Below are 24,454 nucleotides of genomic sequence, written 5' to 3'. Positions count from 1 at the left end.
ATTGCTCCTTTTTTTTATAATAGGCTTGTTTTGGTTTGTGGATTTGATAGCCTCCTGAATCTCTTTGAGAATATCAATTAGATTTTTTAAATTGCAGCTGCTGCTAGACAGTTTATTCTGTCCCACTTTCTCTAAGATCAGCTGTTCACGTTATTGATTTCTGCTCTTTCATACTGTCCATGTGTATCAAATGTTTGGTGATCCTCGGCCATCTCTTTACATTCATGAAGGACCTATGTGACTGGAAAAACTGTCCTAGGGATTTCTCCTCCCCACATTTCTTTGGGCATATTTACTCAACAGGATTCTTATGTGGAACAGTAGGATGGACTGTATGTAGAGAGTGAAAAGGGTTGGGGCAAGTTAGCAAGTCAGATTCCATGTGGAACATGTGAACAGAAAGCAGGCAAGTCTAGTAGGAACCCTCACAATGATCAAAGTAAGGAGAAACTTACCATAGAAGAAGAGTGTAATTCTTCATGGGCTGAGAAGGCTTTACTTTTTTATCTTCCCATGATTACTAGGGAGACCAGTTCATCTTTTATAGTTCTAGTAGCCAAACTCTGAACTCTACCTAGGAAGATCTTTGTATTTAAATGTACTGGGGTCATGGGGCACTTGGCTTAGTCAGAAGAACATATGACTCTTGATCTCAGGGTTGTGAGTTCAAGCCTCACATTGGGTGTAGAGATCACTAAAATAAGTAAGTAAATAAATGAACTTAAAAAAAAAGTCCTGGGGTAAAACGTCTTTGCTACTTCTCATTTTATATACTCTGGGGAGTTAAGTGGTCTGACTGGTTTAGCTATACTGGAAGAAATATTTAATTGATTGCTCTGATAATTAATCCTCAACACACTTTATCTTTCGGGTACCTTGTCTCTACACTTAGGGTTTCTCTCTCCAAAGGAAGGAATAGCTTATACCTCTGCAATAACTTTCTACTATTTTTTTTTTAAATTTAAATTTCTGATTCAATTTCATCTGGTTTCAGTTTTATTTTATATATAGATTTTTATTTATTTATTTGACAGACAGAGATCAGAAGTAGGCAGAGAGGTAGGCAGAGAGAGAGGAAAAGAAACAGGCTCCCCGCTGAGCAGAGAGCCCGATACGGGGCTCCATCCCAGGACCCTGAGATCATGACCTGAGCCACGCAGGTGCCCCTGGTTTCAGTTCTTAAGTTATGTCACCACGTCTTATTTTCAGGTTCATATCATATTTTTTCTAAGGGCATATGCCAAAAACAATGCAGTAAATACATGTGCTTAGTGCATCGTCTTGAACCATTGATTCCAGTAAATGAATGTTGTATTTCCTCAGGATGATAGCTAATGCCTTGCTAAGAGTTAATTATTCCATTACCATCAAAGACAGCCATTAGAATCTATTTTTCAAATAATATATATTGTTGTACACATAACATTTGACCTCCTTTTTTTTTTCTTTAATCTGGAAATCTTTTAAATATAGTTTTCTTTACCTCTCTATTTTCCAACTAAAGTCTCAATCAAAGTTGTCTTTCTTAAGTCAGTGAATTTAAGTTGGGTATTTTCAGAAAGCAATGGTCACTTCTACCAATATGCTTTTAAAAGAGTCTGAGTTTGGTTATAAAGAGATTTAATGCAAGCCTCCAGTTTAACTTGGAGGACTGAGTCACCCCTGTAATGACATGTTTCTCTGAACCACCACAGGGCATCCTTTGCCGCTCAACCTCTGTTTGGCATCAGGTGACTAAAGGGCCAGGAGCAAACAAAAGCAAAGGTAAAATATATTTTTTGTTCTGTTGGAAAAAAATGTAAGGACTGTTTTTTAGAAATATGTTTTCTTAGGGGAGTTAAAAGAAAAAGTAATTTGTTTTATTTCTTGGAATACCCCAATTTCTTTTCTGGACTAGCTTTATTTACTTTGCAAATAGTTTACCTTTCAAAATATGCGCTTGCTTTTATGAACCTAACACTCTACAAAATATATTTGTCACTGATAGTGATAAGTTAAGTTTCAGTTAGCTTTTTATTTTTTGTAAATTGATATTTGAAACTGATTCTCCTTCGAGGTTTGTTCCATTTCTCCTCTACAAGCACAATTTCTTTGAAAAGTAGCTTTTTGCAGTATGTTGGTTATCATAACCTTATACTTACCTTATAATAACATCAGAATGTTATTTCCCGGAGTAGATTAGAAAACTAACTGTAAACAAGCCACAGGAGAGAGAGCACCACAACTTTGATATTTTTTGTAACATAGCTGTGAGGAATTCCTCAAGCTAACTTTATACACCTAAATAGTTATCTTTAGAATGTAATTACATTTCTTTATTGGATAAGTATCTTATTTTTGCTTAATTTTTAGTGAAGGATAGTTTTAAAGATATGTTCCATTGTTATCATATCTACAGTGACGGGCAGTATTAGAAGACTGTTATTCAGAAAAGGAAATTCAGTTTTTGGGAAATATAGGACATTTAAAACGGTTCAGAAAATGGATTTTTTTGGTCATATAAATAGATTTTGAATTTTCTTTCCAAACGCTAATAATGGGACTGAATACTTAGAAATGACAATCAACAGTCACTTCAAATAAGAAAATCTCTCAGTAATTGGGAAGAAGATATATACATAGGTAGATAGATTTAGATTTTCCAGAAAAGAAAGAGCAAGTTCCACAATAATATAAGAAAGATAAATCTAAAACTATTTAATCTGGAGTCAGAAAATGTCCAAAAGATGGAGAAAAAAATCTACTTCAGTGATTACATATATCAAAGTTAAGGTGAAAGATCTGAAAAATTATGAGTAAAGTAGTGTAGGCAATAAAACTTGGGGTCTCTAAACCCCTTTCTTTGCCAGCTCCTGAATAACTAACTTTAATCTAGAACCATAGCTAATTGGGATACTTATCTTACTGATAGATACTGATGTAGTAATAGCTAAGAAAGTTTAGTCATATGATTTATGTCAGCCTGGTCTATAAATTAGGACCCAGTTCGATGCTGGAAGGAAGATACATTGCTGAGGTATTCACAGATTCTTAACATATAAGTGGAGTCACAAGCAAAGAGTTGAAATGGTGTGAAAGAGAGAAAGTTAAGAAAAATCAGAAACTAAGTTATAAAAAATTCATGTGTAGAGACTCAGGGTTCATATTCTTCATGAATTTTGAGAATTAAAATGCATACCATATTTTCTTAGCAAGAGACTTCTTTGTGAGCCTGATTCTTTGTCCGAAAAAGCTTTATCAAGTTCAGTGAAGTTCTATTTATACATACATCATCATCTATATTTACTTGTTTGTTGAAATGTTAGTCTCCTTAGTTTAGCACATTCCTTGACTTTTTCTATGTAAAACAGAAGTGTAGATGCTGTGAATTTCTACCAGGGACAGTCTTCAGTTGTCTTTTTGACAGAATGAAACCTTTCACCTGAGCACAGGGCCAGTGTTCATAACAGATCCAAATGAATAAATTCCATGTTCCCTCTTATCAAGTATATTTGAAAAATACTATGCTTTAAGGAGCACTATTTCTTAGACATATTCTATTGGATGGCTCAAGAACTGGCTATCATTCTAGGCAGGGACTGCTCTGTCTCTGTCACAGGCATTCCAGGACAACCCTGCTGCATCTTTAGTTCAACTCAGAACCTGCCATTGGAACATTTCTGAATTTCCTCATTGTGATAGGGGACCCTCTCAAGGTTATATTTGGAAACTAAAGACTATTTCCTAATATTTTCAATTTACATGGTTTATATAATTAGACTGCATGCAATTAATGGCTGTGAATAAATACACTTATTTTTAAGAAATTAAAAAGTCTTCGTATAAAGAAGTATTTATGCAATATTTATTGCTGATGATCATTAATGCAGAAACTCAACTTTCTTTACTAATATCCAAATGTAATACAGTTCTCATTTCTTGTGAATGGGCAACCAAAGTAGAGAACGCTTTTTTTAATGATCTGTTTCAAATGCATGCAAATTACTAATTAGTTATATATGTGGTGTTTCACCAGTTTATTATTATTTTATTAAGAAACAAAGCATAAGGGTGCCTGGGTGGCTCAGTCGGGTAAGCCTCCGCCTTTGGCTCAGGTCATGACCTCAGGGTCCTGAGATAGAGCCCTGCAATAGCTCCCTGCTCACTGGGGGGCCTGCTTCTCCCTCTCCCTCTGCCTGCCACTCCCCCTACTTGTGCTCTATCAAATAAATAAATAAAACCTTAAAAAAAAAGAAAGCATAATCCACTTGGTTGCACAATAATATATACTATTTGTTATTCAAACCTGATGGAAATCAGCCTAACTGGCACAGTTAGTTGCAATCAAGAGCTCATCATTCATTCAGCAGGTGTACCCGGAGTGAAAGCCTAGTGCCTTAGAAGGAGGTATGAGATAGTCCTGTAGCTCATTATACAAGAGCCACACCTAAAGACTGAAGAAAAATACACGCAAACAATTTCACCAGCTCTTTCTTCATGTGCCATAATCTTTTCAGATAACTTAATTTTGATGAATTTGGCAGTTTATCATCAAGTTTAGCAATGGTTGAAAGCAAGATTTCAGGTAGGAAACATTAGTTGCAAAGCCATAGGGCATTGTAAACTCGGGTGTGATTCAGTTGAGCACCAGGAGATCAGACCATAGCGGTGAGATGTTCAGAGAGCAGTCCAATTCAGAAAGATGGAGGACATCTTGGATAGAAAACCTGTCCTGTGTGAAAAGTGTCAGCAGGAGGACTACAGAGCTGCAGAGAGGTTGGGGGGAAGAGCTGGTGGGCAAGTTTCCATCCCATATTCATACATTTTAAAGATCACAGAGAATAGACGTCTATACTGTTTGGATTTATAAAATGCTATCATTGTTTATCATCATCACCCCCAAAGAGACAGCATCGTGACACACAGGAAAGGCCACTTGAAACAATAAAAATAAAAACCGAATGGGTGAGAGCACGGAACTTCTTCTAGTGTGTTAAATAGTAACTAGCCATGGAGTTGAAGATTTTAACCTTGGCTTTATACTGCCTTCTCTTATGTTGAAATTTCCTTATTTTGTCTTGTATAATAACACAGAAGGATAGTTGGACAGAATTTTTAAAAGAGCAGTAAAAGTTGAGAAAGGATTTATTAGAGGAAAGTGAGAGGAAGAATAGAAAGTAAAAGTAATGCCATGAACATTTGAAGAATTAAAAAACAAACGTCAGAATTTCAGCTTTGTCAGCAAGATAATTGGCTAAAATAGAATGGAACTGAAGTGCTTAAGAAAATTCAAGGAGGGGCGCCTGGGTGGCTCAGTGGGTTAAGCCGCTGCCTTCGGCTCAGGTCATGATCTCGGGGTCCCGGGATCGAGTCCCACATCGGGCTCTCTGCTCAGCCGGGAGCCTGCTTCCTCCTCTCTCTCTCTCTCTGCCTGCCTCTCTGCCTACTTGTGATCTCTGTCTGTCAAATAAATAAATAAAATCTTAAAAAAAAAAAAAGAAAATTCAAGGAAAAATGATCAAGTTGAAAAGGTAAAATGCAACTACCTGAGTTATTTAAAATTAGGTTGGATAAATCACCAAAACTAATATATAGTCAAGGAAATAAGAAGAACCAAAGCATCTTTTTCGTATTTGATCCCTCCAAGAACTTTTATTGTTCTAATTAGAGTTTTGCATTGCTTGCAACCAGAGAAGGCCTATTGCTCTACAGCATATCTTTCCACTTGTAATAAATAACACACTCATATCGTACACCACATTTTATGGTATGTAATAATACTTCAAGCCTATCTTCTGTGTTTCTACTGAACATCTACAAAACCATTAACCACTATTAGTTATTCTTTACCACAGATAATTAACCAACCTATAATTAGCTCTTAATACCCACATGTCAGAATAGAGTGGTAACTTAAAGCCCTGGCTGCTGGTGTTCATGTCAGCTACAAAAATAAAAAAATAAAAAAATAAAAAAAAGGAGGGGCGTCTTATTTCTTGAAAAGGGCTTTTCTTGCCAGATTTTGGAAAAGCATAGCATTTTCTCAACTAACTTAATTTAAAAAGTGATGTTTGTAATAACATCTCAGACGTCACCTTTTCAGGAAGCCATGACTGATTCCTAATGGTCAGATCAAATTGGATCTTCTTTTTTTGTTTTGAGAGAACTCGATTCGTTTTCTAAAGATTTTATTGACTTATTTGACAGAGAGAGATCACCAGTAGGCAGAGAGGCAGGCTGGGGGGCGGGGAGAAGCAGGCTCCCTGTTGAGCAGAGAGCCCGATATGGGGCTCGATCCCAGGACCCTGGGATCATGACCTGAGCTGAAGGCAGAGGCTTAATCCACTGAGCCACCCAGGCGCCCCTCCATTCGTTTTCTAATTCAAATAATCATTTTGAATAACTGCTATGTCAACATAGGACAAAATCCCCAACAGAAGTTGCCACTCAAAGAAATTTCACCCACTTCTTTCCCTCAGCCACCAGCTCTCCTTCCTGGAGGAAAAAGCAACATCATCAATTCTTGAGTGTCCCTCCGGACTCCGGACATATTCCTTAGTTTGTTTATACTTATATTTATTTATTTATATTCCTCACCAAGTTACATACATATAATGCGCACATAAATATAAACACAAATATAAATATATCTCCTCAAAAAATAATGGCAGCTTCCTATACACATCTTGCTTTTTTAAAAATGTTAAATATGCGTACGAATATGTGTGATAAAACATATATATATACCTTAAAGAATAATTGCGGTGTCTGGTGAATGGCCACATCAGTGTGCGGAGACAGCCTCACCCCTGCTGTCATTGGATAGACGCCACTGTTGAAGTCCACCGCTGAACCACTTCTTTGGTAATGGCCATTTGTCTCCAAACTTAATACTTACAGGCAATGCTGCAGTGAATAGCACAGAAGCAGAATTTCCAGGTGAAAAGCTGTATGCGTTTGTAATTCGGATAGAAGTGTCCAGTTTTCCTTTTCTGTCGGGAATGCGCCCTTTACTCTCCCCTCATTACAAACAATCTGGAGTCTGTGCCTATGCATGTCACCTCGCTCAGAAGTTTGCGCTGCTAGAATATGTCTGCTGTACAGAGAGATGGGCGCCAGCCGGAAAACTAGGCCAACCCCAGTTTCCCCCAAGGTATTCCCGTCAGGACTCGGGCAGAAAATGAAGTTAAGCCATTACACTCTATTAAAACATTGTGATCTGGCTACAACTTTTGGCCTCTCACGTGCCTGCCCTTCCGCTCCCGTCTCGCACCCTGACGGTCCTACCTAGTATCCGGAGAATCCAGATCCAAGTCTCCTGTTTAAATACGGTTGCGGCCCTCAGGCCTGCGGTTCGGCCTCGCTCCCCATCCTGGTTTCCGTCTATTCACCCTGCCTCGGATCCCAGCTCTGCCAGCCAACAGCTTGGCTCATCTCCTGGAGGAAGGGGGTGTTTTCAGTTATTATCTTTACTGTGGCCATTGAAAGGACCTAAGTAACATTTCACAAACCACTCGATTGCTTTACAGTTCAACAACCTTAATTAGAAACCTGAAGATTCAAATCAACCTAATGTTATTTTAAGGAGCTTAGTTAAAAACAGGTTGACAGAGGGAACATTTTATTCAAAATGTGGTCCCTAAGACTTTGGGTGCTTTTCCAAGAAAGCTGTTGATCTTGGCTGCAAGAAATTGCAAGTCCTAAAGGAAAGTCATACTTTTTGACAAAGACTAAGTATATACTCTTGCATAAGCACAATGATATTCTCTTTCAGATCACATTCCTAAAAACGGAAATTGTTTTTGTTTCATAAAAAACCTGGCCTTTCCCACTGAAAAGTGAATTTTCCATTAGCAGGAGCGACACAGATATAGTCATTTTTATATACTTAACAAAACTGAATTTTCCATTAGCAGGAGCGACACAGATATAGTCATTTTTATATACTTAACAAAACTGAAGCTCATTTTTTAGTAAGATGGGAAGGGAAGCAGTTTTATACAATCAAGATAATCCAGTAGTTTTAAAATTTGTTCAGAAGGAGAGACATCAGTTTTCTTTGACAATGGCATGAAATAGAGTTATAATAAAACTCAGTACCTAATGATGAATTTTGGGACTTAAAGGGATATTATCATCTAGTGGATTATATTAAAAACCAATGGGCACTAAGTTTTTAATAAAAATGTATGGGAAAAACTTAATTGAGAAACTTCTATCCATTAAAGTATATTTTTTCTTCTGCTGGAACACACAGCTTTCACAATATTGATAGTTCATGAGAGAGGAACTTACAAACCATCAAGATAAGACACTGATTGACAATCAAACTAAGGCAGTAACATCCTTCAAAGGAAAAAACGGAAGCCCATTATTGGTGTTTGCTTTAAAGAGCTTTTATGAGAAAGCAGTTTAGCGATTAGTTCTGCAGAGCTGAGAGTATGGCTTCGAACTCAGTGCCTCTGCTGTAGCTTCCATTCTGATAAATATTTATACATATATTTTTATTGTTAGTAACAAAGTATCACTTTGGTCAACACTTTCCTTATAGGTTTGGAGATAAAACATAGCCTTTTAAAATGTCCCCCAAAATGGACCTCTTTGGGATCCCCATTTAGGGTTCATGAACTTCAGGATATCTTTTCAAATCTTATGGATTTTGGGGTAGACACTTGGCATCTTAAACGTTTTGATAGCAAAATCTCAGTATCATGAAAAAATGAAACAGAAGAATTATAGATTTAGAAAATTAATTCCTTCTACCAATACATTAGGAGATAGGTGTGTGGGGTGCCTGGGTGGCTCAGTGGGTTAAAGCCTCTGCCTTCGGCATGGGCCCTGGTCTCAGGGTCCTGGGATCGAGCCCCACATCAGACTCTCTGCTCAGCAGGGAGCCTGCTTCCCTTCCTCTCTCTCTGCCTGCCTCTCTGCCTACTTGTGATTGCTGTCTGTCAAATAAATAAATAAATAATCTTAAAAAAAAGAAACAGATGGGTGTGTATGTTTTTAAAAGCCTTCCCAGAGTCTTCCCTCTATTTAGAATTTAGAGTTGCAATCAAAATTAAAACAAAACTAGCAGGATTAATTTATAGATCTATAATATTACTATTTTTCTCTTGTGTGTTAAAAATATTGTGAAATTCTGAATATGTGGGTTGCAGAACTCTCATCTCTGTCCTGGATTATTGCAAGAGCCTCCTGACAGGCTTCCTGCTGCTTCTCTCTTGTGCCCTCTCCTTTTTGGGCTTGCCTAAACACAGCAGCCAGAGGAATCCAGGAAATCTAATTCAGACCAGGTCATTCTTCTCTCAAAACTTTTTAATTACTTTCCCATCTCAGAGTGAAAGCCAGAGTCCCAGCAAGGCCCTACAAGACCCTCTCTTTTACCTCTCTGTCTCTTCTGTTTCTTTGAAGTTCTTCAAGCATGGCAGGCATCCTCCTGCCTCAGGGCCTTTGCACCTGTGTTCTTCCCATCCCATCCCAGGATGCTTTCCCAGACATCCTTCAGGCTTACTCCTTTTCTCTTTCAGATCAGTGAGGCCTTCCCATCTAAAGTGATCCCTGCATTATTTTTTTCTTTGCCATTACCACCTTCCAATGTACTATATATTTTATGTACTCATCTTGTTTATTGTCTCCTTCCCTGCAAAGATTTAAGCCTTGTGAGGGCAGGGGTTTTTGTTAACTTTGTTCACTATTATTTGTTAGTACTTGGGGTGGGCCTTGTATACAGAAGGTGCTCAATAAATATTTCCTCAGCACTAAGTACTGCTTTCACACAGTGTCAATGCCCCTAAGATCACCAGGAACACACCTCCAGTTAAATGGGTTGGGTTTATTACACTTTACAGCAGGGGGAAATGTTCAGCACGAGGAACTGGGACGCTAAGACGGTATCAGGAAGAGCCTGTGATAGAATTTTTTTTAACTGGTTTTAGTCGGGTCATCTGACAGAGGGCCTAAGAACATGGAAGTATGCTCCATATTGGATGTTGTCAGAAAGGAGGTGCATATTTATAATTGGGTAAAGAATAGCAGTCACTCATTCAGCAAGAGAGAGGGATATTTGGTATTTTACGAGTGGCACACTGACCTTGTTTATATTTGTGTTTGCACAAAATGAAAAAGTGGCCTTGCTTTGTCTCATTTTATCATAGTCTGAGATTAAACTTGGTTGACGTTGGTATTCTGTGAAATTGTTTGTCTAATAGGAGAATAACACGGCCCTAACTTTAAGCGCCTCCAGCTTCTGAAATCTGGATGTTGCTTTTTTCCCCCTTAAGTGTATCACAAGCAGCTATACTTCTATGGGAAAGGAGTGAGAGGAGAAATAGGAGTAAGCAGAAGATAGAGACATTTCTGTTCTCTGCAGACTCTTGTATGTGCATGTGGCAGGCCTGTCTCCCTTCAGGGGACTCCCCCTTCTTCACCATCCTTCACGTCAGGATGGGGTGAGGGCTGAGGCCTGTGGATTAAGACTTTTTTTTTTTTTTTTTTTTGTCACCTTCCCCTCTAGTGGGCTAAGCCAAGTTCCACACTGTGGCTCCTCTTTCTACCAGGGGAAGGGTCTAAGGAGAAAGCTACCTCCCTTGACCTTCAGGTTTTCAGGGAGCTGTGGTTTTGCTGGGAATAGTCCATTCAGGGGCCTTCAAAAATGCCTTCACAGAAGTTTCCCTGTTGAAGGAAGGGAATTAGTTCCTCACATAGGTTCCCAGAACAAATCCTACTCCTACAAAGAAAAAACTGGGAGATAAAATCTAGGGGAGAAGTCCATGTTAAACTCCTCACTTATCCCCCACCCCAAATATCTTGCCGACTCTTCCTAAAATCCCATCGATTAAAGACTTGCGTAAAGAAGCAAATCTTCCTGGGTAGACTGTAAGGGGGGGAGGGGAGAAAGAAAAGGGAGGTGTTTCTTCTGTGATTTGTGGTTAAGTGTAGGTAACTGCACAGACTGCTATGCTGTAACAACCAGTCAAGAGACGGGGAAAGCTCTAGGCCATGGGGAGTTGGGTGGCAGGGGTGGGATGAGCAAAAGGGGTCCAGAAGAGTTCTGAAGCCAAGGGTACGTTTGGAAGGGCAGGTGTGGGGAGGTGAGGGAAAGAGGGTGGGAGAAACAGACAGCCAACGACTGCATAGTGCGGGTAGGGGACCAGAAAAGTTTCTAGGACGTGCCAAGAGAAGGAAGGGAACTTCTCTCAGCCAGCCACGTTTAATTAGGTGAGTGACAGCGCTTACGTCAGCATCCTGTCCTGCCTGGGTGGGAAGCAGAGAGCTGAGACATCAGCAAACAGAAGAAAGAGGCACTGAATTTTCCTTATTTATTTTGCCTGTATTGGTTATATAATCCTCACACTTTATTAGGTGTTCTGCCTGCCATCTGCCACGGAATGTGTACCTTCCATTCACCAGAATAAGGGGAATAATAATGTTCCAGGATAAGGAGGAAAAAATCACTTGATAACTTTGTAATGAACAGGTGAGGATTTCTGAAGCAGTAATGTGGGGGCTGACCAAAGGGGAAACAATTATCAGTGGAAAGCAACGTTTTGAATAAAATCCAAAGCAGGAAGTGCTCTGATAGGTTAGATTTTTGTTTTTGTATACATATATAACCTTCTCGAACATGAACTGAATCTTAACTTTAAATAAAAGCTCTTTTCTCCCCTATTATTGAACACATATGCAGATAAATCCATTTTTCTTATCCTGAGGCAGAACATAATAAAAAAACAAAGATAAGGAATACTTTTAAGAGCCATGACTCTTATTGTATTCACAAAATTATATTCCCTTGAAAATACTGTTCTCTTCAAATCTTAATTTATACTCCAGTATAACATATTTCATGTTACTAAGTGAAGTAATCTAATCCATGTTTGTGTTGCAGAGAAATACATGTATTTATTCAATTCAAGGATGAAGAAAATATCTACCTCCATAGTTCTTAAAAACTGATATTATATATATGTGTGTGTGTGTGTGTGTGTGTGTGTGTGTGGTGTGTGTTTATGTCTATATACATGTCTATATGTATGTATATATCCGTTTACTTAGTACTTCTTAAATGTCTTTCAATAAAGTTTTACACATTATTTTGGTAATTCAGCTGTTCAGATTTTCTGTTTCTCATAAATTATTTTATTTTTTTCATAAAGTATTTTAAATATTGATTTACATAGTGTCCAATGCCTATCAAAAGTTATATAGTATAGCTGGTGACATCTAGTGGTTAAAATGATAATTACATACAACATGATGCGCTCAGTTTTGCTGATTATTCACAAGCCTCAAATTCCATGGAAGAAACCAGTGTCAGTTGGAGTTCCTGGTTGTAACCAACCAAAACGAAATCTCACTGACTTGAGCAGAAAAGTGCTGTCCCATAACGATGCTGCCACTTAACACCAACACCATGGCTATCTGGTTCTGGATACCTCTACAGGCACTGCCACTCCTGGATATGGGAACGTCTGGCACCACCACCATTCAGGCTCTTTGATTCCTAAAATCTCAATTCAGAGTCTGGAGTAGGAAACACACACACACACACACACACACACACACACACACACACACACACAGATCTAGAGCAGGATGGATCCTGGCTACAAACACATATTAGTACCCTAGCTGCAAGAGAGCCTGGGAAAGCATCTGGACATCTGGGCTTACTTAAAAGTTATTGTAAGATTAAATGAGATGAATATTTTATAAAGTACTTAAGCATGGTGCCCAGGATTTGATGAGTTTTCCAAAATGAGAGTTGATACAATTTTACATTTTTTAAAATTCGATCATGAGCTTTTTTTTTTTGAGGGCAAGGACCACATCTTGTTCATTCTGTATTCTGCACACAGGGCCTGAAGTTCCGTGAATGTTTACCGAATTGCACTGCTTGACTCTGAAGAGAAGCTCCATCACTATCCTTGCTTCTGTATCTCAGTTTATTTATATTCAAACCTTTAAATAAAAAGCACTTTAAAATAGAAATATGGAACAACAATATATCATCCAGTATTTGAGTCTTTTTTCCTCCAAATATCACTAATAGAAAAATACATCTCCCTACAGGTCTTCCACAGTATATTAAAGCAGAAGATAAGGTTTTATCTTATCATGAAAGTATTATCTGAAGGACAATTAAGGTTTTGTGCTGTTCAACCAATACATCTCACATCATGGCTGCTCATACTCTTCATTCTGAAGTCTATCTCTTCTCTGAAACCTGCCCGACTTCCAATTTATCAAAGGAAACCTTTTATAGCTGCTTGGAATGCTCCAACAGATCAATGTTTGGTAAAATACAATATAGGACTAAATTTGAAAATGTTTCAGGTGATTGGAAGTCCACTGGCCAAGGCCAGGGGACAAAATGTCACTATATTTTATGTCAACAGACTGGGATACTATCCTTGGTATACATCCCAGGGGGTTCCCATTAATGGGGGTCTCCCCCAGAACATAAGCTTGCAAGTGCATCTAGAAAAAGCTGACCAAGATATTAATTATTACATCCCTGCTGAAGATTTCAGTGGCCTTGCTGTTATAGACTGGGAATACTGGCGACCCCAGTGGGCCCGTAACTGGAACACAAAAGATGTTTACAGACAGAAGTCAAGAAAGCTTATTTCTGATATGCAAGAGAACATATCAGCTACTGATATTGAATACTTAGCCAAAGCAACATTTGAAGAAAGTGCAAAAGCTTTCATGAAGGAAACCATTGAACTGGGAATGAGGAGTAGACCCAAGGGCCTCTGGGGTTATTATTTATATCCGGATTGCCACAATTATAATGTTTATGCCCCGAATTATACTGGGTCATGCCCAGAAGAGGAAGTTTTGAGAAACAATGAGCTTTCTTGGCTCTGGAATAGCAGTGCTGCTTTATATCCTTCTATTGGTGTCAGAAAATCTCTTGGCGACAATGAAAACATTTTGCTTTTCTCGCAATTTCGAGTGCATGAATCCCTGAGGATCTCCACCATGACATCCCACGATTATGCTCTGCCTGTATTCGTCTACACAAGATTAGGCTACAGAAATGAACCTCTATTTTTTCTTTCTAAGGTAAGATACCCCTTGCCAAAAAGATGGGGGGGGGTGGTTTCCTCCCTGTCTTTAAAAGAGACTTTTTTTTTTTTTTTTAAGATTTCATCTATTTATTTGAGAGTGAGAGCATGAGCAGGGGGAGGAGCAAAGGAAGAGGGAAAAGTAGACTCCTCACTGAGCAGGGAGCATGCCAGGAGGATCCCAGGACCCTGAGGCCATGACCTTAGCCAGAGGCAGATGCTTAACAGACTGAGCCACCCAGGGTGCCCCCTCAAAGAGACATTTCTTTGTTAATTGTGTTCTTTGAGAAATTCCCAATTAGTGGTCTTTTAGAAAGCAGAATAATTGTTCCTTCAGTTTTTTTTTTTTTTTTAAGATTTTATTTATTTATTTGACAGAGATCACAAGTAGGCAGGGAGGTAGGCAGAGAGAGGAGGAAGCAGGCTCCCACTGAGCAGAGAGCCCAATGCAGGGATCGATCCCAGGACTCTTGAGATCATGACCTGACCTGAAGGCCGAGGCTTAATCCCCTGAGCCACCCAGACACCCCCATAATTGTTCCTTTGATTAGCCAACCTTTTAGACTCTTCATTTATGCCAACTGAATTTTAATTATTTATTATTCTTTTAAGGAACATGTTATGGAGGGAAGGTTAAAAGGCAATGAAATCAACTCCTCCCCACTTCCTCCCCAGCTTTGATGGTGCTCCCTCATGACTGGCCTTTATTGAAGCAGTTGGTGGTGCACAGGCTGGAAAATCAGAGAGGGTATTTTAAAACGGAGTAGTTTGCCCTCATATTTGGAAGTGTAATTGGAAGCATTCTTGCTTCTGGCCTTACCATCTAATGTCAAGAAAAAAAATGTTTTCTTTTTAATACATAATACCAGTTTTGATAAAAGGTATAAGGGAGGCACAGTAATGTGAATATATGTAGTCCTACTGAACTCAGAAATGGTGAAGGGAGTAAATTTTATGTGTCTTCTTACCACAATTAAAAAGTTTTTAAAAATAAAAAAAATTCAATCATAAATTCATCAATAGAAGATGGTTTTGCAACCCTAGGGTAAAACTTACAAATACAAGTTTTATTGTTTATTTTGCTATTATAGCCAAAGGCCTCCCACAAACCATAAGGGTAACTTTTAAAATAGATGAACTTTCAGCTCAGTTTTCTCTCCCTTCTTCTCCCTTTGCTACTCTGGTAACTCAAATGGAACCTTCTTGAGATAAACACTTAAACGTAGATGCTGCTCTAACGGCCAGACTTCAATAAGTATGTGTAAACTTTCTTTTTAATTTCTTTTTTAAGATTTACTTATTTATTTATTTGACAGAGAGCGAGAACAAGTAGGCAGAGCAGCAGGCAGAGAGGGGGAAGCAGGCTCCTGACTGAGCAGAGAGCCCGATGTGGGGCTCGATCCCAGGACCCTGGGATCATGACCTGAGCTGAAGGCAGAGGCTTAACCCACTGAGCCACCCACATGTCCCTGTGTGAACTTATTCAGGCCTTCACATGGGTGGTGCAGTGATATTTTTAGATATTACTGGATACCATCAGTTTATCACATTTCCTCCTTCTCCACCATTGCAAGTTTCAAATCACCAGAGTATATTTTAATACACTTATGCTTAGAGATGTTCTGACTGTGAAGCCTCCAAAGAGTGAGGCTCAGGAAACCCAGATGAGGGCTTTGGCATGACTGGTAGGTATCTACAGAGCATATAGCGAATACAGCCTAATCCTCAGAAGAAGAAAAGGCACAGATGTATCAGGATTTGGTAAATGCTATTCCTTGGACATCATCAATGAGTTGAGTAAGAAGAGAAAAGTCTCCACTGTGAACTTATATTTGTACTTCCCAGAAAAGGCATCAACAAATGATTAAGAATGATAGGAATTAGTATCACCTGGGAGGCTTAAAAAGTCCTCTAGATCTTCTTGATCCTGGAACTGAAAGTTAAATATTACTTTCTTCTGTGAAACTTCTTTCCTTTTTTATATTTCACTTAAACAAGTTTCTGTCTTTGATGGTAATAAATTTACTTTTAGAAGAAACAATAAACTTTAAGGGAAAAGTGTTCATTTTGAAAGATTAGCTTACACTACTGGTACATTCTGCACATTTGATAAACCTAGATTAACTTCCTTGAGTAGCTACAGCCTCAGAAATATTTGTTTTAAGAAAAGAAGGAACAACAGTTAGGGTCTCATCAAGAAACAGTTTTCTTTTGCAGTCCCAAGAATCATTCGGTATCATTCTGAAAATTTCTGAATGGTAAAGTACTTCCAAATGTTTTATACCATTAGTTTACCCACCATTTTATTCTATCCTCCATTAAAATCTGCCCACAAAAATTTAAAAACCTGACATTCATTTGTACCAAATCATTAACGACTAATAATGGCTTGTGTCCATTTCTAATCTTCCAAAAGATAGCGGCAATTTATTTATTTATTTATTAAGATTTTTAATTTTGGGGGACACCAGGGTGGCTCAGTTGTTTAAGTGGCTGCCTTCAGCTCGGGTCATGATCTCGGGGTCCTGGGATCGAGTCCTACATCAGGCTCCTTGCTCAGCAGGGAGCCTGCTTCTCTCTCTGCCACTACCTGCCACTCTGCTTACTTCTGCTTGCTCTCTGTCAAAAAAAAAAAAAAAAAAATCTTTAAAAAAAGATTTTTAGTTTTAATTTTATTTTTTAAAAAGATTTATTTATTTGACAGAGAGAGACACAGCGAGAGAGGGAACACAAACAGGGGGAGTGGGAGAGGGAGAAATAGACTTCCCACTGAGCAAGGAGCCCTATGCAGGGCTTGATCCCAGAACCCTGGGATCATGACCTGAGCTGAAGGCAAAGGCTCAACCGACTGAGCCATCCCAGATGCCCTTTTTATTTTTAAGTAATCTCTACACCCAATGTGAGGCTCAAACTTACAACCCTGAGATCAAGAGTCACATGATCCACTGTCTGAGCCAGCCAGTGCCATGGTATCTGCAGTTTATAGTGTGCTTTTGTATGTGCATGTTTGTGCATGTGTACACATACATATATAGTTAGGATTAGAGAAACAATTTACCAAAAAGTAGCAGATTTCCTCACCTGTCCAACCTCAGTGCCTCATTATCTTAATAAATAAAATGAGACAGTATTACCTGCCCTATCTACCGAGCAGAAGTAGTATGAAAATCAAATAAGAAAATACATACGAAAATTTGAGACACTTAAAAATATATGTGGTGCAGCTGTCACTTTTTACCAGGTACCAAAGCCTTAAACTTGGAAAGGAATATCTAAGAATAGAATCATAATCAGCAGCCGTAGTGGGACAATATAGGGGCAGTAACACCTCATTTCACACAAAAGATTGCCTATACCACTTATATATACACAACCTAAATAAAACTTGATGTTATGTTTTTTAAAATAATGAAGGGAGTTTTCTTGACTGTAGATTTAAAAATGTCTTTCTAATTAATTAGCATTTCTTCTGGTAACACGCAAGGAGCTCATTGGTGATGCCCCAGCTCCCCACAGTGGGCACCTTACTTACATGCACTGTGGAGAGATGAGGGAGAGCCGGAGAAAATGCTAGGACTTGGAATATTTGTTGCTGTTACAGCATGCGTTGTTCCTTATTTCTTCTTTCATGTGACATCACTCACGTAGCTGACACTCTCATGTGGTCCTTATCTATTCCCAGAGGCATCTTACCTGTCACTTCCCTCCCTGAATAGAGCCTTGCTCTTTTGGTCCCCAAAACATAGCTGCTCTGTGATTCATTCAGCACCCTGCTCTCAGCTAGGTGACACTGAGCTAATCTGGTAGAGAAATTTGCATTAATATCTGCTATTGACTCCTTACCTGTAGTCAACATGTGCATGAAGACTCACCATGTTGAATCAGTTCCAGTAAACTCTAAAGGACACATTGGGAAGAAACGTAACATTCCTTTTTTTTTTTTTTTTAAGATTTTATTTATTTATTTATTTGAGAGAGAGAGAGAGAGAGAGAGAGAGTGAGAGACAGCTTAAGCATACATGAGGGGGAGAGACAGAGGGAGAGAGAAAGGCAGAAAACTCCCCATTGAGCAAGGAGCCTGATGTGGGACTCAATCACAGTCCCTGGGATCATGACCTGAACTGAAGGCAGATGCTTAATTGACTGGGCCAATCAGATGTTCCCAGCATTCCTTTCTGATAATTAGCTTCAGAAGGTGTGGGTTTCATGGCAAACATCTATAGCTTCCTTACTTATAACCTGTAAATGCTGTGTCTCCCACTTCCCTCTGGTGACACTGCTTTAGCCCAAAGGAATTCATGGGAGATTTGGGGTTTCCAGTTCAGCATGGTAAGAAGCTTGGAAGTTACCATACCATCCTAACAAGTAAAAAGCTAAACAGACTGGGGGCGCCTGGGTGGCTCAGTGGCTTGAGCCTCTGCTTTCGGCTCGGGTAATGATCTCAGGGTCCTGGGATCAAGCCCTGCATCGGGCTCTCTGCTCAGCAGGGAGCCTGCTTCCCCCCCTCTCTCTGCCTGCCTCTCTGCCTACCTGTGATCTTTCTGTCAAATGAATAAATTAAAAAAAAAAAAAAAGCTAAACAGACTGAAAAATCAAGTATTCTTTAAAAAAAGAAAGAAAGAAAGAAAGAAAGAAAGAAAGATCAGCTTTTCTTAGATTCATGAGAAGGGAAGACATGGGCAAATTGCTGCCCTAAAAATTCAAGAGGAAAGCAGGTGAAAATAGAGAATGACAACTTACCAGAACACAAACCTCTGTGGGAACCACAGCCAGAGTAGGGTAACTTGAACTATAATTGACAAATTGCTGGAGACTCAGTGAGGACCAATCTGAGAGATAAAAACTCCAGGGGACTCAGTCATGGGTAGGGATATAATTTTGTGAGTTTTCTCTCCAAAAGCTTATCAGATACTCACAGTGAATATCAGAGAAAAATCTAATGCATCTGGCAGGGGCAGAAGAAAAAGAACTGTTTTGAATACTGTTTTGAAGAACATTCTGTTCTTCTTAACAAGGTCTGCCCTCAGGAGACACTAACCAGTACCAAACCTACTGGGGACTCATCAGAGTCTAGGTGAACTGGGAGAAGGGAAATACCCAACTCCAGCTGGCTCTAGTCTTCCACTTGCAAGAAGGGAAATGCCCAGCTCTAACCCCATCTAGCCTGACTATCCCACCTAAGAAGTGGGAAACACAACTGATCAACCTGTGAATTTCACAGTCCAGAGGCAAAGACACACTAAAAGACCAAGAACTAATCATAGGACTACAGAACACTTCCATTTCTTCTACATCTTACTAGCACAATGCTGAGTGCCTATCTATAGCAGTTCCTTTTACCTAGTATGAGCTATTTGCCCATCAAGAAAAAATTAAATCATGTCTAGCTATTAAGAAAAAAAACTACAAGACATACTAAAAGGCAAAAACAGAATTTGAAGATATAGAGCAAGCATCACAAGCAGACGCAGATATGGCAGGGATGCTGGAATTATCAGACCGGAAATTTAAAACAACTCTAGTGAATATCCAAAGGGATCTAATAGATAAAGTAGACAGACATGCAAAAACAGATGGGCAATGTAAGCACAGAGCTGGAAATGCTACAAAAGAATCAAAAAGGAATGTTACAGATGAAAAACACTATAGCAGAAATGAAGAGTGTCTTTGATGGGCTTTAGACTGCACAGGACTGGGGAAAGATTTCCAGAGCCTCAGGATGTCTCAATAGAAACTGCTGAAACTGAAAAGCAAAGAGAACAAAGGCTGGGAAAACAAAACAAAACAAAACAAAACAAACCCCAGAACAGAATATTCAAGAACTATGGGGCAGCTGAAAAAGGTGTAACATACATGTAATAGTAATTCATGGAAGGCCACTGGGGGATTTGGCCTCTCTGGTCACATGATGTGATCATGGCTTCACTAACTTCAAAGTGAGTGAAGGAAGGTTCCCTGCTCCTTGTATCTTTGCCGAAAGAGGCAATGGGTGTAGACCCAGCAGAGTCCTCATTCTGGGCATTACTCGGCTGGCACCTCCCATATTCACCATATCATAGATAATTTTCAAAAACATTTCACTTCCCCTATCTCACGAGAGCCTCATGAAAACTTCCTTTCCTGTTATGTCAGCTCTGACCTAGTCAGCAGACTCCGTGGTCACAGAAATGGAAATGGATCTGAACCTGAAAGGGAAAGTCATTTAACCCAAAATCTCTACCCTTCTTGAAAACATCCAGAAGAATAAAACTTAAGACACGGAGACTGTAAAACCTTTGAGTGGACCATAAAAGTGAACAGATAAGATGTATCTCTCAAGTGTTGATTTTAATAGAAAAGGTCCCAGGCAAAATATAATTATAAAGTTCTGCTTTTATTTCCCAGCAAATCACCCAGTTACATTTTCCAGCATGTAACTGATGGAAATTCATCCTTGGAGTAAAAGGTGAATGCTTAGGATCTTAAACCATCAGAGAATATACTATAATTTAATAAACTTATCTAGGAAACCTACCACAGGACCTTAAATTAGGAAACCAACTGCATACCTTCAACTCCTAATTTCCTTCTTAAATGGCCTCAATCCATGTTAATCCTTAAACACTTAAATCCTTTAGGATGACAAAACCAAAAATCCCCTACTGAAGTTTTGTTTTCATTTACTTAACATACAAAGAAAAAGTCGGCACCTCTATCATGACTAGATGAGTCATAAATAAAGCCCATGAAGTCAGGTACATTGAAATCAGACACAAATAGCTTCAGAGATCAAACATAAGGGTGGACCAAATCAGAGCCTATAGGTCCTTAACACTGAGTCGCTTTGTCTGGCCTTGGGATCCAAAGGACACAAAACCCCTCTGTGTCCTTGCAGAGGCGAAGTCCTCCCGGGAGTGTTGCAAATTGGGAAGAGAATTTAGCTAAGAGGAATGTGAGGTATTCTCCACATTTGAAAAAAAACTTTCAGATTCTGTTTCTGGGTCATGTACATATGGCTGGTTTGTGTATATTAGCCCCAGTTGACTTTGATTAGACAGCTTTTGGTGGCTATTTCTAGGCTGTCATCAAAATGATATCCTATTTGGCAAAATTCAAGTTTTTCTTTAAAAATATTTGGTATGTTTTTCTGTACGATTATGGAGTGTGATTTTTGAGCCTTGGTTTATTCAACATTTGTGTTACTCTAAGAACGTGGAGAATCCTCCTATTATATTATATTGCACTCAGCCTCTAATCCTAATCCCTGGAGTACTGTTTTTATATCATGAATAATGAACTCTGATCTCTTCAATCTAGCAAGATCTAATCAGTACCATTGGAGAAAGTGCTGCCTTGGGAGCGGCAGGCATTGTCATCTGGGGAGACATGAATTTAACTTCATCTGAGGTAAGGCGGAACCTTGAAGGTATAGTTAATATTATTTAAAGTATTTGCTCTTTCCTGGGATAGTTAACTCCAATCAGAGCTCTCATGGCTCCCACAATAAACTAGCTTTAGAATTAAAGTCTAAATCAATGCCTAATAATTGAAGGAGCTCAATAGTATTATTACCTTTTGTTAAGATAGTAATCATAATACTGACATTCGTTGGCTACTTATTATGTGCTCAGATTGTGCTAAATGCTTTTTGTTTTGGATTTGCACACTTACTGGCCATAATAACCCTTATGAGGTAGGGTCTGCCATCCTCATTTATTGATCAAGAAACAAGAGAGGAAATCCAACTAGGTTAACAGCTAGTTAGGCTACTTAACTGGTAAAGCTGGCATTAACCACAGTTTGACTCTGGAGAACTTGCATTTAACTACAACATTAAATGTGTTATATCCTATTTGGAGAAGAAGAAACAGATGGTAAGTTTTTAATCTCTGCATTGAATCTATTTTTCCTCTTTGGGGAAATTAGCTGAAAATTAATAGCATTTAAAGTGAGATGTATAGCTCTCTTCAAATTTCTCCCAGCTCAGATATTATTTACTCTAATAAGTCTTTCTAGTTTTTCCCAATCCATATTAGTCACAATCTCTTCTGTATTTCCAGATGCTATTTGTTTATATCTCTACAGTATGATACATTTGCCTGGAATTGTAATACTTGTATCCTCAACACTTTTTGTTAAATTGAATTTTTTGCAAGTTCGTGATGATCTGATACTACTCTGAGAAGTGCACCGGTTCAATTTGTTGCTGTCAAGATCTCTTTCATGAAACTGTTTGTTTTAACCTGACTTTTAAGCTGATATTGTCAGCTTAAAAGTCTCCCCTGTCTAACATAAGAATTAGGTAGAAGTGGGAAGAATCAATTCTTAACTCTCTAGGTGTTAATATTTCCTCTCCAGCCTGTGCGGCGGATGGGAGGAAGCAGAGGGCACAAACCTGGTGGCCTCCGTTTAGAACACATAATAGGAACCATAAAAAAAAAAAAAAAAAAGACCTAGACAGGCTTTCCCGTGTTTGAATTGTATACAGAAGTCCAGAACCCAGGGTAGTTGATATTTGAGTGTAATTGACAGGAAAATCCAGGAACCTACCGGTCGACTGTTAACAATAAATCAGTTAGACTATGAGGATTCAGGTTTCTACACAAGTATGAAAGGTAAAGAACACCCCAAAAAGCAGCCAGAGGACAGCAGCTCTGGCATGATTTCTAATCTGGGTTTGTTCTTTTTTTTCACACCCATTAAGTTGGGGGCTAGAAGGAGGGAAAAAGGAGGTAAATTGGAAGAAGGCAGGGTCCTTATACGATGACTCTGGGACCCATTTGCAAGTTCAGTGGCTTAGCTCCCTTGGACCCTATTCTCCATCTCCTGCCCCTGGGACCTTTCATCCTTTCTGATCAGCTCCCCTGTGTTTTAGCACCTGAGCCTCAGAGATCAACCAGCTGGAGCCAAGATGTTAGGTTTCACTCAAGGCCAAAGAACTGCCTTGGGGGCCTAGATGCTCAAACCCTATCAGTGCCCAAACCCACTAAAGCCCATTTGTTTCCACATTTCTAGGGCAACTGTACAAAGGTGAAGCAGTACGTCAGTTCTGATTTAGGGAGCTACATAGTCAACGTGACGAGAGCAGCTGAGGTGTGCAGCCTTCACCTTTGCAGGGGGAATGGGAGATGCAGAAGGAGAGTATGGAAAGCCCCGGATTACCTTCACCTGAACCCTGCAAGTTACCGCATAGAGGCCTCCGAGGATGGAGAGTTTATTGTGAAAGGAAGAGCATCGGATACAGACCTGGAAGCGATGGAGAAGAAATTTTCCTGTCATTGCTATCGGGGTTACGAAGGAGCCGATTGCAGAGGGACCAAGATGGCTGATGGGGGCTCCAGGGTTTTCTCTTTTCCTGGCTCACTGATGACACTGTGCCTGCTGGTTTTAGCAGGTTCTCAGAGAGCTTGGTTGTGAGACAGTTGAATTTAAAGGGAGATTTACAGCTTATAGCATAGTCACCTAGAGAAGGGATGAAACTTAGGATGGGTTTTTTTCCTTCTGAAAGCCACTGAGAAGTATCCTAAGTAGACATTATGTATGTCCCTTAACATAAACACGAACATATTGCTTTATTTGGCTCTGATTTGGCTAAGAAACCATACCCATGAATAAAATCAGTACAGTCTTCATTACTCTGGAATGTTAAGTTGTATTTAAACCAGACCTAGTTTATTTTCGTCTTTATATGAATATGTGTGTGTGTACATATACATATTAAATTATTGATTTCAAAGTCTGGTTTTTCTGGTCAGCAATGTATTACGAACAGATGACTAAGTAATCATCTGATTCCATAGAAGAGGTCACCCTCAGGGTATGAGCTGGTCACTCGATCTACTGAAAGGAACCAAAGGCAACGTTCCTTGTTCCAGCCTGAGGTTCACTCTGGGCTTCTGTTCCTCACCTGAGCACACTGACTGCAGAACCAGGTCCTGATGTGGCTTCTCATGGAGGTGCAGAGACTGAGAGGCAAGGGGAACTGTTCCCAACTCATTGCAAAGCCATCTATTCCAATATGGCGCTTCTCTCACCCACTACGAGTCCTTCTCTCACAGACCCTGGCAATTTAAACACTATGAACAGCTGTAGGATAGTATTCACACTTGCCTAGGCTGACATTGCTCTAGGTCCAGAAACTGATGTCATGCTACTAAAAAGGTGGTTGGTGTCTTTTGCAAGCAAAATCATCACTAAAAAATATTTAATAAACACTTAAGGGACCCAGAAGTGCTACTGGGAAGCGGTTCTACCAAGAAATATTTGATATTGTGGTCCCCATATGTAAGCTTTTAAGCAGTGGTTTTCAAGTTAGTTTGCATCTAATTTGAATCACAGTTTCCTTGCTCGTCTGGATGTGGGACTCCAGGTATTTATATTTCCTATTTTCTCATCCAAAATTTGGTTATACAGTTCTCTCC

The 24,454-nt window shown here is 39.2% G+C and overlaps 2 protein-coding genes across 2 annotated transcripts in view; both read left to right on the top strand.

Moving 5' to 3' along the window:
- LOC309844883 (hyaluronidase-4-like) overlaps nucleotides 1-12,959 on the top strand; it is an 81,496-nt gene extending 68,537 nt beyond the window's left edge. The window contains exons 5-6 of the mRNA XM_082692231.1: nucleotides 1,695-1,764; nucleotides 12,840-12,959. Coding sequence (XP_082548357.1) covers nucleotides 1,695-1,738 — 44 coding nt within the window. The 3' untranslated portion in view covers nucleotides 1,739-1,764; nucleotides 12,840-12,959. The remainder of the gene's footprint in view (nucleotides 1-1,694; nucleotides 1,765-12,839) is intronic.
- HYAL4 (hyaluronidase 4) lies at nucleotides 11,329-23,769 on the top strand. The gene is made up of 4 exons (XM_082692232.1): nucleotides 11,329-11,458; nucleotides 13,054-14,052; nucleotides 21,351-21,440; nucleotides 23,049-23,769. The coding sequence occupies exons 2-4, from the start codon at nucleotides 13,099-13,101 to the stop codon at nucleotides 23,448-23,450; spliced, it is 1,446 nt and encodes a 481-aa protein (XP_082548358.1). The 5' UTR covers nucleotides 11,329-11,458; nucleotides 13,054-13,098; the 3' UTR covers nucleotides 23,451-23,769.
- Nucleotides 23,770-24,454: the final 685 nt, after the last annotated feature.

This window comes from Mustela nivalis (genome assembly GCF_964662115.1).
Source record: "Mustela nivalis genome assembly, chromosome: 12".
Lineage (NCBI taxonomy): Eukaryota > Metazoa > Chordata > Mammalia > Carnivora > Mustelidae > Mustela > Mustela nivalis.
Note: the sequence above shows the minus strand (reverse complement) of the source record. Positions and strands in the feature narration are given on the sequence as shown.

Excerpts from the sequence above, each read along its gene's own strand:
- HYAL4 (XM_082692232.1), top strand. The coding sequence starts at position 13,099 with ATGAAAGTATTATCTGAAGGACAATTAAGGTTTTGTGCTGTTCAACCA. Across the intron at positions 14,053-21,350 it reads CTCTATTTTTTCTTTCTAAG|CAAGATCTAATCAGTACCAT; the intron begins GTAAGATACCCC and ends TCTTCAATCTAG. Across the intron at positions 21,441-23,048 it reads TGAATTTAACTTCATCTGAG|GGCAACTGTACAAAGGTGAA; the intron begins GTAAGGCGGAAC and ends CCACATTTCTAG.